Source organism: Panthera onca (assembly GCF_046562875.1).
Source record: "Panthera onca isolate mPanOnc1 chromosome E1 unlocalized genomic scaffold, mPanOnc1 haplotype 2 h2.Chr16_ul_2, whole genome shotgun sequence".
NCBI classification, from domain to species: domain Eukaryota; kingdom Metazoa; phylum Chordata; class Mammalia; order Carnivora; family Felidae; genus Panthera; species Panthera onca.
In genome coordinates, this window is record NW_027675816.1 from 404,405 (window position 1) to 417,021 (window position 12,617).

General features: G+C 36.0%; 1 protein-coding gene across 2 annotated transcripts in view; it reads right to left on the minus strand.

Moving 5' to 3' along the window:
- Positions 1-12,617, minus strand: part of NSF (N-ethylmaleimide sensitive factor, vesicle fusing ATPase) — a 143,546-nt gene that overhangs the window by 120,492 nt on the left and 10,437 nt on the right. For both annotated transcript variants that reach the window (XM_060645794.2, XM_060645793.2), the window contains exons 2-3: positions 2,436-2,521; positions 62-161 (exon numbers count right to left, since the gene is read on the minus strand). In XM_060645794.2, coding sequence (XP_060501777.2) covers positions 62-161; positions 2,436-2,521 — 186 coding nt within the window. The remainder of the gene's footprint in view (positions 1-61; positions 162-2,435; positions 2,522-12,617) is intronic.

The following is a 12,617-nucleotide window of genomic DNA, read 5'->3' on the forward strand; positions in this document are numbered from 1 at the left end:
AACGAATTGATTCTTCTAGGACTTTTCAGAATGGAAGAGAATAAACTAGCATGTGGGTTACCTGAGGTAAGCTGAATGCGATGCTCCCTGGAACCACTGATGGGTGGGTCCTCAGTGTAAATATATACCTGTGGTTGGGAGAAGTCCTCACAATCACATGCCTAAAAGACGGAAACATAGTTAATACTCCATGTCAAAGGAAATAAAAACATTAACTCCTGTGTATGTGTTCGTTTCCAACAACTGATGCTTCATGAGTACCAGGTGGAAACGTGGCAGAGTGTTTGAGAGTCCTGAAGGAAGAGAACCACAAATTTCATTTCTAAACACTGTCAGCAATTCAAAATTTTTTCCAGGCAGAAGGGGTACCTCGGTACAAGCACACATCAAGCACAATCGGGACCAAGTTCAAGAGCATACATACCATCCAAAATATCATTTCCAATTTACATAAAACTGAAGATAATGATTTAGAATCTTTGATTTTAAGTAAAAATTAGAAGAAATTCCTCTCCTGAGAATTATTTCACATCTTTTTTTTTTTTTAGGTTTATTTATTTTGAGGGAGGGAAGGGGCAGAGAGCGAGAGCATCCCAAGCAGGCTCCATACTGTCAGCACAGAGCCTGACATGGGGCTCGAACCCACCAACCATGAGATCATGACCTGAGCCGAAACCAAGAGCCAGACATTTACCCAACTGAGCCACCCAGGTGCCTCTATTTCACATCAAATAGAATAAAAGGAGGAGAACCAAAGATAGAAGAACCAGGATACAACAACCCAAAAAGAGTTAGTTTTAGGACTAATCATTAAATCTCTGTAGGCTCTCATAACAGTTGAAACAGTAACAACCTATAAAATTAAAAAGATGGTAAAAACAAGGAATTGTCACAAAATACATCAACTTTCATATAGATATCAATATTTATTATTTCAAAGCATCTTTTGCTAATTCACTCTGCTCAGGAGTTACCCATGAACAGATAAAATATAGTCATCTCATGATAACCTCCTACGCAGAGAAATTGCCAAGGACTGTGTGTGTAATAAAACCTTTAAACTCTATCTTGCAACAGCACTATCTTTTTAAAAATCATCTTTTAGAATGCTATGACTTTCTAAATATTAATGGTTAGTGTTTCTATACACTAGAACACAAGTTCTTTATAAGCGCTGTATTTCAAGTAAGCTCCATCATGAGTACAGCGAACATTTGACATATGTAAGAAAAGTCCATAAACAAATTCTCACACTAATTATCTATACCCCAGTTTATACAGAGAAAGTTCTGTGCTCAACTTAGCATCATAGAATTTTTAGGGCAAGAAACAATATTACTGCAATCATTCAGCCCCTTACTCTGAAACTGAAAACTACAGATAACTGGCAATTCTAACTTTGTAAAACTCATGTATTTTATAGATAGCTTTAAAAAAAAGGGCTCAGTTAAAATCCTGCCTTGTTGTTCCTTATTTCCCCAGTCTGCCTTCTGGTAGGGATCCTTTATCTCCACACCTCTATCAGCCTCAGAAGCATATGGATGGCACTGAACTTGGTAGCAGAGTTTTTAGAAGTTCTGGCAGTGGATGATGCGAATTAGTTAAAATAAATGACAACGAAAAAATACTTATAAAAAATACTTAAAAATACTTTGTTGTGCATCTTCCAATGTTCATTTCTTAGATCATCACAGTAGTAATTATCAAAAGAGCTAATAGTTATGGAGGTTTATTAATGTGCTAAGCACTATTCTAAACACTTTATCTGTATAAGTCAATCTTCACAACTACCCTGAGGAAGATACGATCATCATCTCCATTTCACAGATTAGGACACAGAGGCTCAGAAATGATAAATAAGTTATCCAGGGTCACCCAGTTTGCAACTGGCAGAGCATCCAAACTCAGACAGTCTGACTGCAGAGCCAAAAACCTAAAGACTATGCTATATATGATTCATACAACTAGTATGTTTAGTTCTGCTAACAAAGTTAATAAAAATAAAAGCTACATATAAAAAGCTATGTATGATTTTAAAAACATATTAATCAAAGTTTAACACAGTAAAGACTAAAATACAGGGGCGCCTGGGTGGCTCAGTTGTTTAAGCAGCCGACTTCAGCCCAGGTCATGATCTCACAGTTTGCAAGTTTGAGCCCCGCATCGGGCTCTGTGCTGACAGCTCAGAGTGTGTGTGTCTCTCTTTCTGCCCCTCCCCTGCTCGCTCACGTGTGCGCTCTCTCTCAAAAAAAGAAATGAATAAATGTTAAAAAAAAAAAAAAAGACTAAAATGCATAACTCTCATCTTTTCCATTTTCCAACTTAGCAAGAGGAATAAAAAAATTATTTTTGAGTTTCCTAAAACACAAGTGCTCTCTAAAAGTTTCCAAAATACCACTTGGCAGGTTGGAAAAAAAACAAAGTTAGATACTCACTGGCCAGGCTGGAAATCCTTTTCATTCACAACTGCACAATTGGTTAAAGATAATTCATCTGTAGGGCATCTTGCAGCTTGCATACTCTACAAAAAACAATGATTAGGAAAAGAAAATTAAGTCATCTTTTATAACCTTAAAGAATAATTTATGCCTCCTGTCCTCTATTCCTCATCACCTGTAATAAATACCTATTGTTATGGACTCCCTGCATTCCTTCCTCTGTGATCACAGCAAACCCTTCCTTTGGGAAACTGTTCCTTCCCCCTTCCATATAGGCTTTTGTGGGCCTGCCAATCACAGCACACGTGCAATCACATAGAGTCCTATCCCATTCATAGGATTTATAGACATGTGCCAGAAGGACACTCTCCCCTGCCTCACCACTGCACGGTGGTCAAATTTCTGCTCTAAAAGACAGTAAAACTATTACAGATAAAGCAAAGGTAACAGAGACAAAGAAACAAATAGACACTTTGAAACACAGATCTGACAACCAAGTTAAAGCCCTTGAGACCAGTACTGCATTGGTTATGTTGGTTATGTACCAACAAATACTTTTTTTTTTACTCAAGCTCTTTTGATTTGGTTTTCCAACTCTTCTGATGAAAAGAATTTTGAGTGATTCAAATGCAATGAAGTAAATTCAGTACGTTTAATCAAGTGTATAATGAAAGAGTATCTTTTTTTTTTAATTTTTTTTAACATTTATTTATTTTTGAGACAGAGAGAGACAGAGCATGAACAGGGGAGAGCCAGAGAGAGAGAGGAAGACACAGAATCTGAAACAGGCTCCAGGCTCTGAGCTGTCAGCACAGAGCCCGACGCGGGGCTTGAACTCACGAACCGCGAGATCATGACCTGAGCCGAAGTCGGACGCTTAGCCGACTGAGCCACCCAGGCGCCCCAAAAGAGTATCTTTTTATAAGAGATCCCAAGTGGCATGGACCACATCTCCTATGGATTAAGAAAAACCATCTTCTAAATATCTCCCAACAAAGGTAACTGAAAGGCATATTTTTTCAAAACAGCAAGTAATATTTTTGATTAACAGCTACTAGCAAAACATTCCTTCACATAATGTACTTAACCAATAACTCCTCCGCCATTCTCTTGGATTTCCTAGTTAGTGAAATATGACCCTTTTAGTCATGACACATAGTTTATGACTCAAGTGCTCATTCTTCAAACCTCAAGCCAAAGCTGATTTTTCTTTAAATTTGTCTCTCAAAAATGTATAGGGCAAAATAAACTACCTTTTGCTTTGCTTCTGTTTTAACTAAAAGGCTAGTTTCAATACACTTATGCCAATCGTTTAGAACAGTGGTCCCTAAAGTGGGTTACGTGCACCAGAAGGATCTACAGATAATTCACATATCAAATTCAACTGCAGTTAGAAACAGACCTCTGAATAGGTGTATCATAAGATATCAAGCCAAGATTTTAAAGAACAATGAAGCAGCAATTGGTTTTCTGTATTTTTTAATAAAATAAAGAATATTTTTCACCTTTAGTTCCTCCTTTTTATCTTTTCGTATATACTTTACCATGTATATAAACTGAGTATATCATTTATAAATAAATATGTAAATATATTGCAGATACATGACCAAAGATGTTTTTCTTATGGGATTCATAAAATATTTGGAAATCATTAATATTTAGAACATGAGAGAATAAAGCCTGGGTCATAACTTTGCTTTATGAATGAGACTGTATTTTTGCCCATAGTCAGTGTGACCAGATATCTGACAAAAGCGTACCAAACTTTTTTAGTTTCCCACCCATCCTAGGGTCTCTCTCACCTATAAGCTTCTTCCTTTTATATTCTTCTCTCTCCCCTAATGCCGAGCCTCTTGCCTAACTAAACTCCTGTTTGTTTCAACAATTCTCAGCTCAGACATTACTTTTTCTAGAAGACCTTCCCAGACACCTTCCCCTCCCCATTAGACTGATATAATAAACTTCAAATGAAAGTATCTGACTGTATTTCCATGGTCTGTTTACATGTTTGCATTGCATACAAGACAGGAAGCTTCTCAAGGACTCAGATTATATCCTGCTTACATCTGTGGTTCCCCAGAGCTAGCACAGGGCTTGGTAGAGTGCTCATCAAACACCTGCTGAATAAATGAACTTATAGATCAATACAAATCTACCTAACTGCAGAATAAACAGTTCAAAGGACATGTATTCAAAGGACATTTCAAGGTTATTTAGGAAGTGATCTAATTTAAATTATCTAATAGTTCAAAATTGCACAGAACTGATATAGCCACAGTAATAATAAATTTACAAAACATTAAGTTAACCTTTTCATTTGTAAATGTATTTAGCTGTCAAAGAGGTGGTGTCCTTGAAAAAAAAAAGTGAAAAACTCAGTGGAAGTCATCTGGCTGGCCAACTACAACAGATGCTGTGAGCAAAAGGCCTCCCTACTGGAATCTAGAAGCATCTGTGTTCTTATGATAAGCCAAGCAGGGTACCTCATTTTTCATCAAAATATAAATTCCTATAAATAGTAGTTGTTTACTTACCACAGTAATGCCAGGGGAAAATTCCACAATTTTTCTAACATTGACCTTGCCTCTAGGAAACAAATAAAAACTCAGCCACTACAGCTGCGCAGCTCTTATGAAATGAAAAATACTACACGGATAGGCAATTTTATATAAATTCAGTTATCTGAGTGACTACATTTAACCATCTAAATGCTGTAAAATGCTTTCACTAATAATTGAAATGTAAAAAAATTATTAACTCTGCTACTCAAAAGAATAAAAATCTCAAATCCTTAATGGAAACCTTAGAAGTAATTATATCATTACTTGAAAGCCTTTAAAGTGTAGAAAGAGAATTTGCTTCTCTTAATCAAAAAAACACTGGGAGGATTTAATCAGGACTCCTCTCTGCAACATTATACAGTTTTCAAATTTAAACAGCATACTTTTGTCCAAAGGTCCACTTTAAAAATTAGATTACTCAAATATAGGCTTTATTGTCTTCCAAAGAATTTAGGAGGGTAAAATAAACATAAAAAAACACAGAGCATAGTACCTAACTAGAAGAGCTCCTTACCAAATAACCACCCCTACCCTAACTACCTGCAACACTCCTGAATCCACTGGTTCTTCCTTTGTGGTACTCGAGGCCTTGGCTACATCTCTCTAGAGACACTCGAATCCCCCACGGGAAAGGGAGGTAGGACAGAAAATATGAATTTAGCCAGTGGGCTCAGCTGACAAGTCTTACTCAATTATTTTTTGTCAGTGACCTTTGCTGAAAAATAACATTTTAAGAACTGCACTGTCCAATAAAGCACCACTAGGCAAATATGACTATCAAAATTAAAATTAATTAAAGTTCAAAATTCAGTTCTTGGGGCGCCTGAGTGGCTCAGTCGGTTGGGCGTCCGACTTCGGCTCAGGTCATAATCTCGCAGTGTGTGGGTTCCAGCCCCATGTCGGGCTCTGTGCTGACAGCTCAGAGCCTGGAGCCTGCTTCGGATTCTGTGTCTCCCTTGCTCTCTGCCCCTTCCCCACTTGCACTCTGTCTCTCTCACTCTCAAAATAATAAACAAATATTTTTAAAAAATTTTTTGTTTAAATTCAGTTCTTCAGTTGCATTAGCCACATTTCAAGTGCCATATGTGGCCCATAGCTATCACCACAGAAAGTTTCATTGGACATTGCTAGTCTAGAATAAGGTGAGAAAGGCCATCAGTAATACCTGTCTTCAGGCCTATGGATTCACTCCGTGCTATCAACTCCTATAATAATAATTTCTGTTAAAATTTTGAAGTCACATGGGCCTGAAAGTGATGGGGTAGGAATCAATTAAACTAGTATGTCCTATAGTTATCTCTCAAAGAGCCTGTAGGGATACTTTTACCTTATCCATTTCAGACCAGTAACTATTCACATAAATGAACCTCCTGACATCCCTTTATACTGAAAAAGAAAAAAAGCAAGTTCCCATTTTGGTCTTTTTGGGAAACACCAAAGAAAAATGTAAAAGGCTGACAACATTAAATACTGGCAAAGACATAATATAGTTTCTTATAAAATTAATGTGACCCAGCAGGTATGTGCCTAGATTTTAGTCAAGAAAAAAGAAAACATAGCTACACTTATACACAGATATTCACAGCTTTATTCACAATAGCCAAAAATTGGAAATAACACAAATGCCTACCAACACATGAATGGATAAAAAAACTGTGATATATCCATATAATGGAATACTACCTAGCAATTAAAAAGAAACTAACTACAGGTACATATGCAACAACATGAGTAAACTTCAAAAACAAAATGATGAGTAAAAGAAGCCAGACACAAAATAAGAGTTCATCCTACATTATGTAAAATTCATCTCATATTTGGATGAAATTCTAGAAAAGGCAAAATTAATCCGGAGTAACAACAACAAAAAAAGATCCATCAGGGGCTCCTGGGTGGCTCAGTCAGTCAAGCGTCCGACTCTTGATTTTGGCTCAGGTCATGATCTTACCACTTTGTGAGATCAAGCCCTGCATCAGGCTCTGCACAGTGAGGAGCCTGCTTGGGACTCTCTCTCTCCCTCTCCCTCTCCTTCTCCGCCCCTGCCCCTGCCCCTGTTTGCATTCTCTCTCTCTCTCTCAAAATAAAGAAATAAACTTAAAAAAAATTTTTTTTAAATCAATCAGTGGTTGCCTGAGTGAAAGGGACACCAAAGCAGCATGAAGTAATTTTTTGAGATGACAGAAGTATTTTCTACCTTGATTGTGTTTTACTGTATACAGGTTATACCTCAATAAAGTTCAGAAATTATGTTCTGATTTTTTAATGGCTGGACAATCTCTAATAGTTCCTATTGCAAAGACAGGATAAATGACTTTCGATAGAAAGTCAAAATGGGGCCCCTAAATCTATATAACAAAGACCCAGACCTTGAGATGTCCATAGTAGGACATGTCTGGTAGGAAAAGATACTTGGGTCTGCAGAACAGACTCCCCAGCCAGTCCTCAACCCAGATGTAGGGATTATATAGAACTAAGAGAATGGTCAGATCTACCTTTAAAAGGCCAGTCCAAGGGTGCTGCTCGTACTGGCCTGCTAGTCCTGGGCATAGGAAGTGAAAGAGGAAGGATAAAACCCACACCTCCTTCTGGCACAAATGTCCCATACCGGCCATCAGGTGGGGAATTCTTCCTCCTGAGAAGAATAAGGATGTTTTTCCCCTGTAATGATTCTTCCCTTAAGAGGCAAGGAAGTTTGAACTAAAGTTCCATCTTCCCTATGGGCTGGGACGGAAAAGTGACCAAATAGGAACTGTGCACCCACCCACACAAATGTAACAATGAGAATCAAATGAGATAATCCTCATCTACTGCATGGAGTAAACGCTTACTGAATCTTAGCTATTATTATAACTATCCTAGAGATATTCAGAAATAGAAAAAAAAAAAATCACAGACACCTAACTCCAAATAAATGCCAGAAGTAGGAGAGTGGTTAAAGGAATCTCAAGGATGCAGCAATGTCAAGGTACTTCTGTGTGGACTGACAAGGGAAAAATGTCCACAATATAGCGCTAAATTTTTTTAAAACAGTATGTAGGGTAAGCTTTTTTTAAAAAAATAAAATACACACTAAATTGTTAACAGTAGCCACTACTGAGTAGAAACTGGAAGGAATAAGGGGAACACTTTCACTTTCCACAATTCTAAACTGTTTTTACAATAAATAACCCTTGTTGTAGGGAAATTTTAAATATAGGAAGTTTTTATGTACAAAATTGTTCTCCACAGCATTATTTTAACAGTGATGAATTAGGGGCAGCTGGGTGGCTCAGTCAGTTAAGTGACACTTGGTTTCGGCTCAGGACATGATCTCACGGTTTCATGCGTTCCAGCCCCGCGACGGCTCAGTGTGGAGCCTGCTTGGGATTCTGTGACTCCCTCTCTCTCTGGCCCTCCCCAGTTCATGCTGCCTTTCAAAATAAATAAACAAACTTTAAAAAAAAAACAAAACAGTAATGAATTAGAAGCAATGTAAAAATACTATTTCTAAGTAAAGGCTACCCAAACTACAATATACCCACTTAATTAAATATCATATAACCATCAAAAGCCTCATAATATAGAGGGTTTTATATCACAGGAATGTGAAAAAATATGTTTTACCTTACACTTTGATTTTTTAATTTCTTTTTACTTATTTATTTTTGAGAGAGACAGAGACAGCACAAGTGCAGGCGGGGCTGAGAGACAGAATCCCAAGCAGGCTCTGTGCTGCCAGCTCAGAGCCCGATGTAGGGCTCCAATCCCTGAACCGTGACATCATGACCTGAGCCGAAACCAAGAGTAGGACGCTTAACCGACTGAGCCACCCAGGCACCCCTGCAGCTTGATTTTTTTTTTAACTGTAGCAAGTCAACTGACTGAAAACGCATCAACATATAAAAAACAATTGTGAATGGATAATGAAACTACAGGTGATTTCATTTCTTTCCATCTTTTCCACATTTTCCAATTTTAAAATATAGATATCATTTTACTAATCAAATTAAAATTTTGTTTTAAAGTTAATTGATTGCATTTCCCTTTAGACCTCTGTCTGCTTCTCTACAGACAGTTAGGACCATGCACATTAGGAAAATAAGTCCAAGGGCATGCCTAATAAAAAGCACTGTCCTTATTCATAACATACAAGACATTGTCTCATCATTTGTGTGTGGTTTTTTTTTTCCTTCATAATTAAATCATGTTGTTTAAGCTAATTTCCTCTGATAACAGTATGACAAAGATTTTTGTAAAGAAAAAGTACTTTTGGCAAACTCAGTAAGATGCTATAAAATGTGGTCTGAAACTCAGAACCATTAGATAAATATATAAAGAGTTAAAGATTTATTTATATTGGACAGGTTAAACAATGACAGCATCAAAATGAGCACTAAATCATAGCCATTTAACTGAGTCCTTAGCACTGTGAGTAAATAATTTCCTGTCCAAGGCTGCAATAATTTGGGAAAGTTCATCAATGCCTTAAAATAAGTTACCTAAAAATTTAGAGAAGTACCTGAAACAATTATCTAGCACATGACAGGGACTCAATAAACATTTGTTGAATTTAAAAAATTTTGGAGAAATGTATCTAGAAAGTTGAAGAAAATTAATGCCTATCCAAGCAGATAAATACAGAAAATCAAAAACTGCTATAAATAGGAAGTTGACAACAGGTTCCAATTACAACAGAAACAAAAAAATGCTTAAAGTACTAGAAAAAAGTTTAACAAAAATACATAAGATCTTCATGAAGAAAACCAATGGAAATACATAAGAGAATATCCAAATAAATGCTGTTATCGTCTGCAGTGACTCAATATTGTAAGGATATCATGACCTCCAAATTAACCTATAAATGTGATGTAGTTATAAGCAAAATCCCAAGGGGTCATTCACAAATTCAATCTAAACTACAACTGGCAAGTAAAATACAGCAAGAAAAAGGGAGGGAAATTTTTTAATTTTATAATTGATTCCTTGAACTACATGGATTTGAACTCCACTTCTATGCAGCTTTTTTTTTAATAAATATATTACAGTATTATAAATGTATTTTCCTTTTGATTCATGTATGTGTACGTATACACACATATATACACATATACGTATATATATGTATATATGTGTGTGTATACGTACACATACACGAATATATATGTATATATACATTCACATACATATATATGTGTGTATATATATGAATATATATACACATATGAATATATATGTGTATATATATGAATATATACACACATATATGAATATGAATATATGTGTATATGTGTATATATATTCATATATATACATACATATTCATATATGTGTATATATATGAATATATATACATATATATGAATATGTATGTATATATACATTCACATATACACACACATACACTAATATATATGTATATATACGTATATGTGTGTGTATATATATATGAGTTTGTAATTAAGTAAACTTTATGCCCAACATGGGGTTCAAACTCATAACCCTGAGATCAAGAGTCACATGCTCTATCAACTGAGCCAGCCAGGTGCCCCCCTTATGATTTTCCTAACATTTTTTTCTCTACCTTGGGGTGCCTGGGTGACTCAGGAAGTTAGGCATCCAACTTTGGCTCGGGTCATGATCTTGCAGTTCGTGGGTTTGAGCCCCATGTTGGGCTCTGTGCTGACAGCTTGGAGCCTGGAGCCTGCTTCAGATTCTGTCTCCCTTTCTCTCTGCCCCTCCCCCCCCCAACAAATAAACATTAAAAAAAATTTTTTTTTTAATTCTTTCTCTAGGTTAATTCATTAAGAATACAGTCTATAATACATACGGCATACAAAATGTGGTATTAAACTGTTCATCAATAAGACTTCTTGTCAACACACTATTAGTAATTACGATTTGGGGAAGTCAAAAATTCTAAGTGGAATTTCAACTGCACGGGGAGTCAACGCCCCTAACCCCCATGGTCTTCGAAGGTCAACTGTATTTGCCTCACTCTAGTTACCACTTTGTTTCTCACAAGAAAATTACTTCTCTCTAAATGATTTTTTTTAATATGGTTCATTCTGAATACCACATTAAGAGAAATAATTCTAATTTTAAGGTAAATAACCTGAAGACTGCATATTTGTATCCTACAGGTACCTCCAATTTAATGCAAACAAGTAATATAGTTCCATTTCATCACTTTCAAGGATCACAACGTTCCACTGTAACCTCAACCGTGCTAGCACCCTGATCTTAGACTTCCAGCCTCCACAACTCTGAGAAATAAATTTGTTGTTTATAAGTTACTCAGTCTCTGGCATTTTATTATAGCAACACAAATAGATGAAGACAATCTCCTAGAACATACAATTCATCATGTAAAACATACACTTCAGTGTTTTTTAGTATATTCACTATGCTGTGCAATCATCACCACTAATTCCAGAACATTTCCACCAAACTCCATAAAAGAAACCCTATGCCTATTAGTAGTTAGTCCCAATTCTTCCCCCCCCCGCTTCACCCTCTGATAACCACTAATTTACTGTCTCTGTGGTTTTGCCTATCTGGACATTTCATATAGATAAAATCATACAATCTATCATCTTTGTGTGACTGGCTTCTTACATTTAGCATAATGTTTTCAAGATCATCTACATTGCAGCATATGACTGGATTATATTCCATTGTATGAACATTTGTTTATTCATCAGCGGATGGATATTGGGTTATTTCCACTTTTTGGCTATTATGAATAATGCTATGAACATCCACATAACAAGTTTATATAAAAACATGTATTTTCAACTCACTTGGTTATATACTTAGGAGTAGCATTGCTGGGTCATTCTGTTTAACTTTTTGAAGAACTGCCAAACTATTTACCACAATGGCTACAGCATTTAAAAAATTCCTACCAGCAGTGGATAAGGGTTCCAATTTCTCTGCATGAGCACCCACACTTTTTTTTTTTTTTTTTTTTTTTTTTTACTATAGCCAACCTATAGTGTGAACTGGTATCTTATTGTGGTTTTAATTTGCATTTCCCTAATGACTATGATGTTGAGCATCTCTTCATGTACTTATCGGTCATTTGCATATCTTTTTAGGAGAGATGCCTATTCAACTCCTTTGCCCACTTTTATTTTTTTTTCCCTTTGCCCATTTTATATTGTCTTTTTATTGTTGAATTGTAAGAGTTCTTTATATATTCTGGATCCTAGACCCTTATCAGATAGGATTTGCAAACATTCTCTCCCATTCTACGGGCTGTCTTTTCACTTTCTTGATAGTGTTCTTTGATGCGTAAGAGTTTTAAATTTTGATGAAGTCCAAATTATGTTTTGTGCTTTTGTCATATCTAAAAAAATCGCTGTTTAACCCAAAGTCATGTAGATTTTTACCAACGTTTCCTTCTAAGAATTGTATAGATTAGATCTTTGATCCATTCTGAGTTAATTTTTGTATGTAGTGTCAGGTAGGGATCCAAATTCATTCTTTTGCATGTAGGTAGCCAGTTGTCCCAGCAACATTTGCTAAAAAAAAAGACTATTCTTTCCCCCATTGAATGGTCTTGGCCTTCTTTTTGAAAATCAATTCACCATGAATTTATGTGTTTATTTCTGGATTCTCCATTCTATTTCATTGGTTT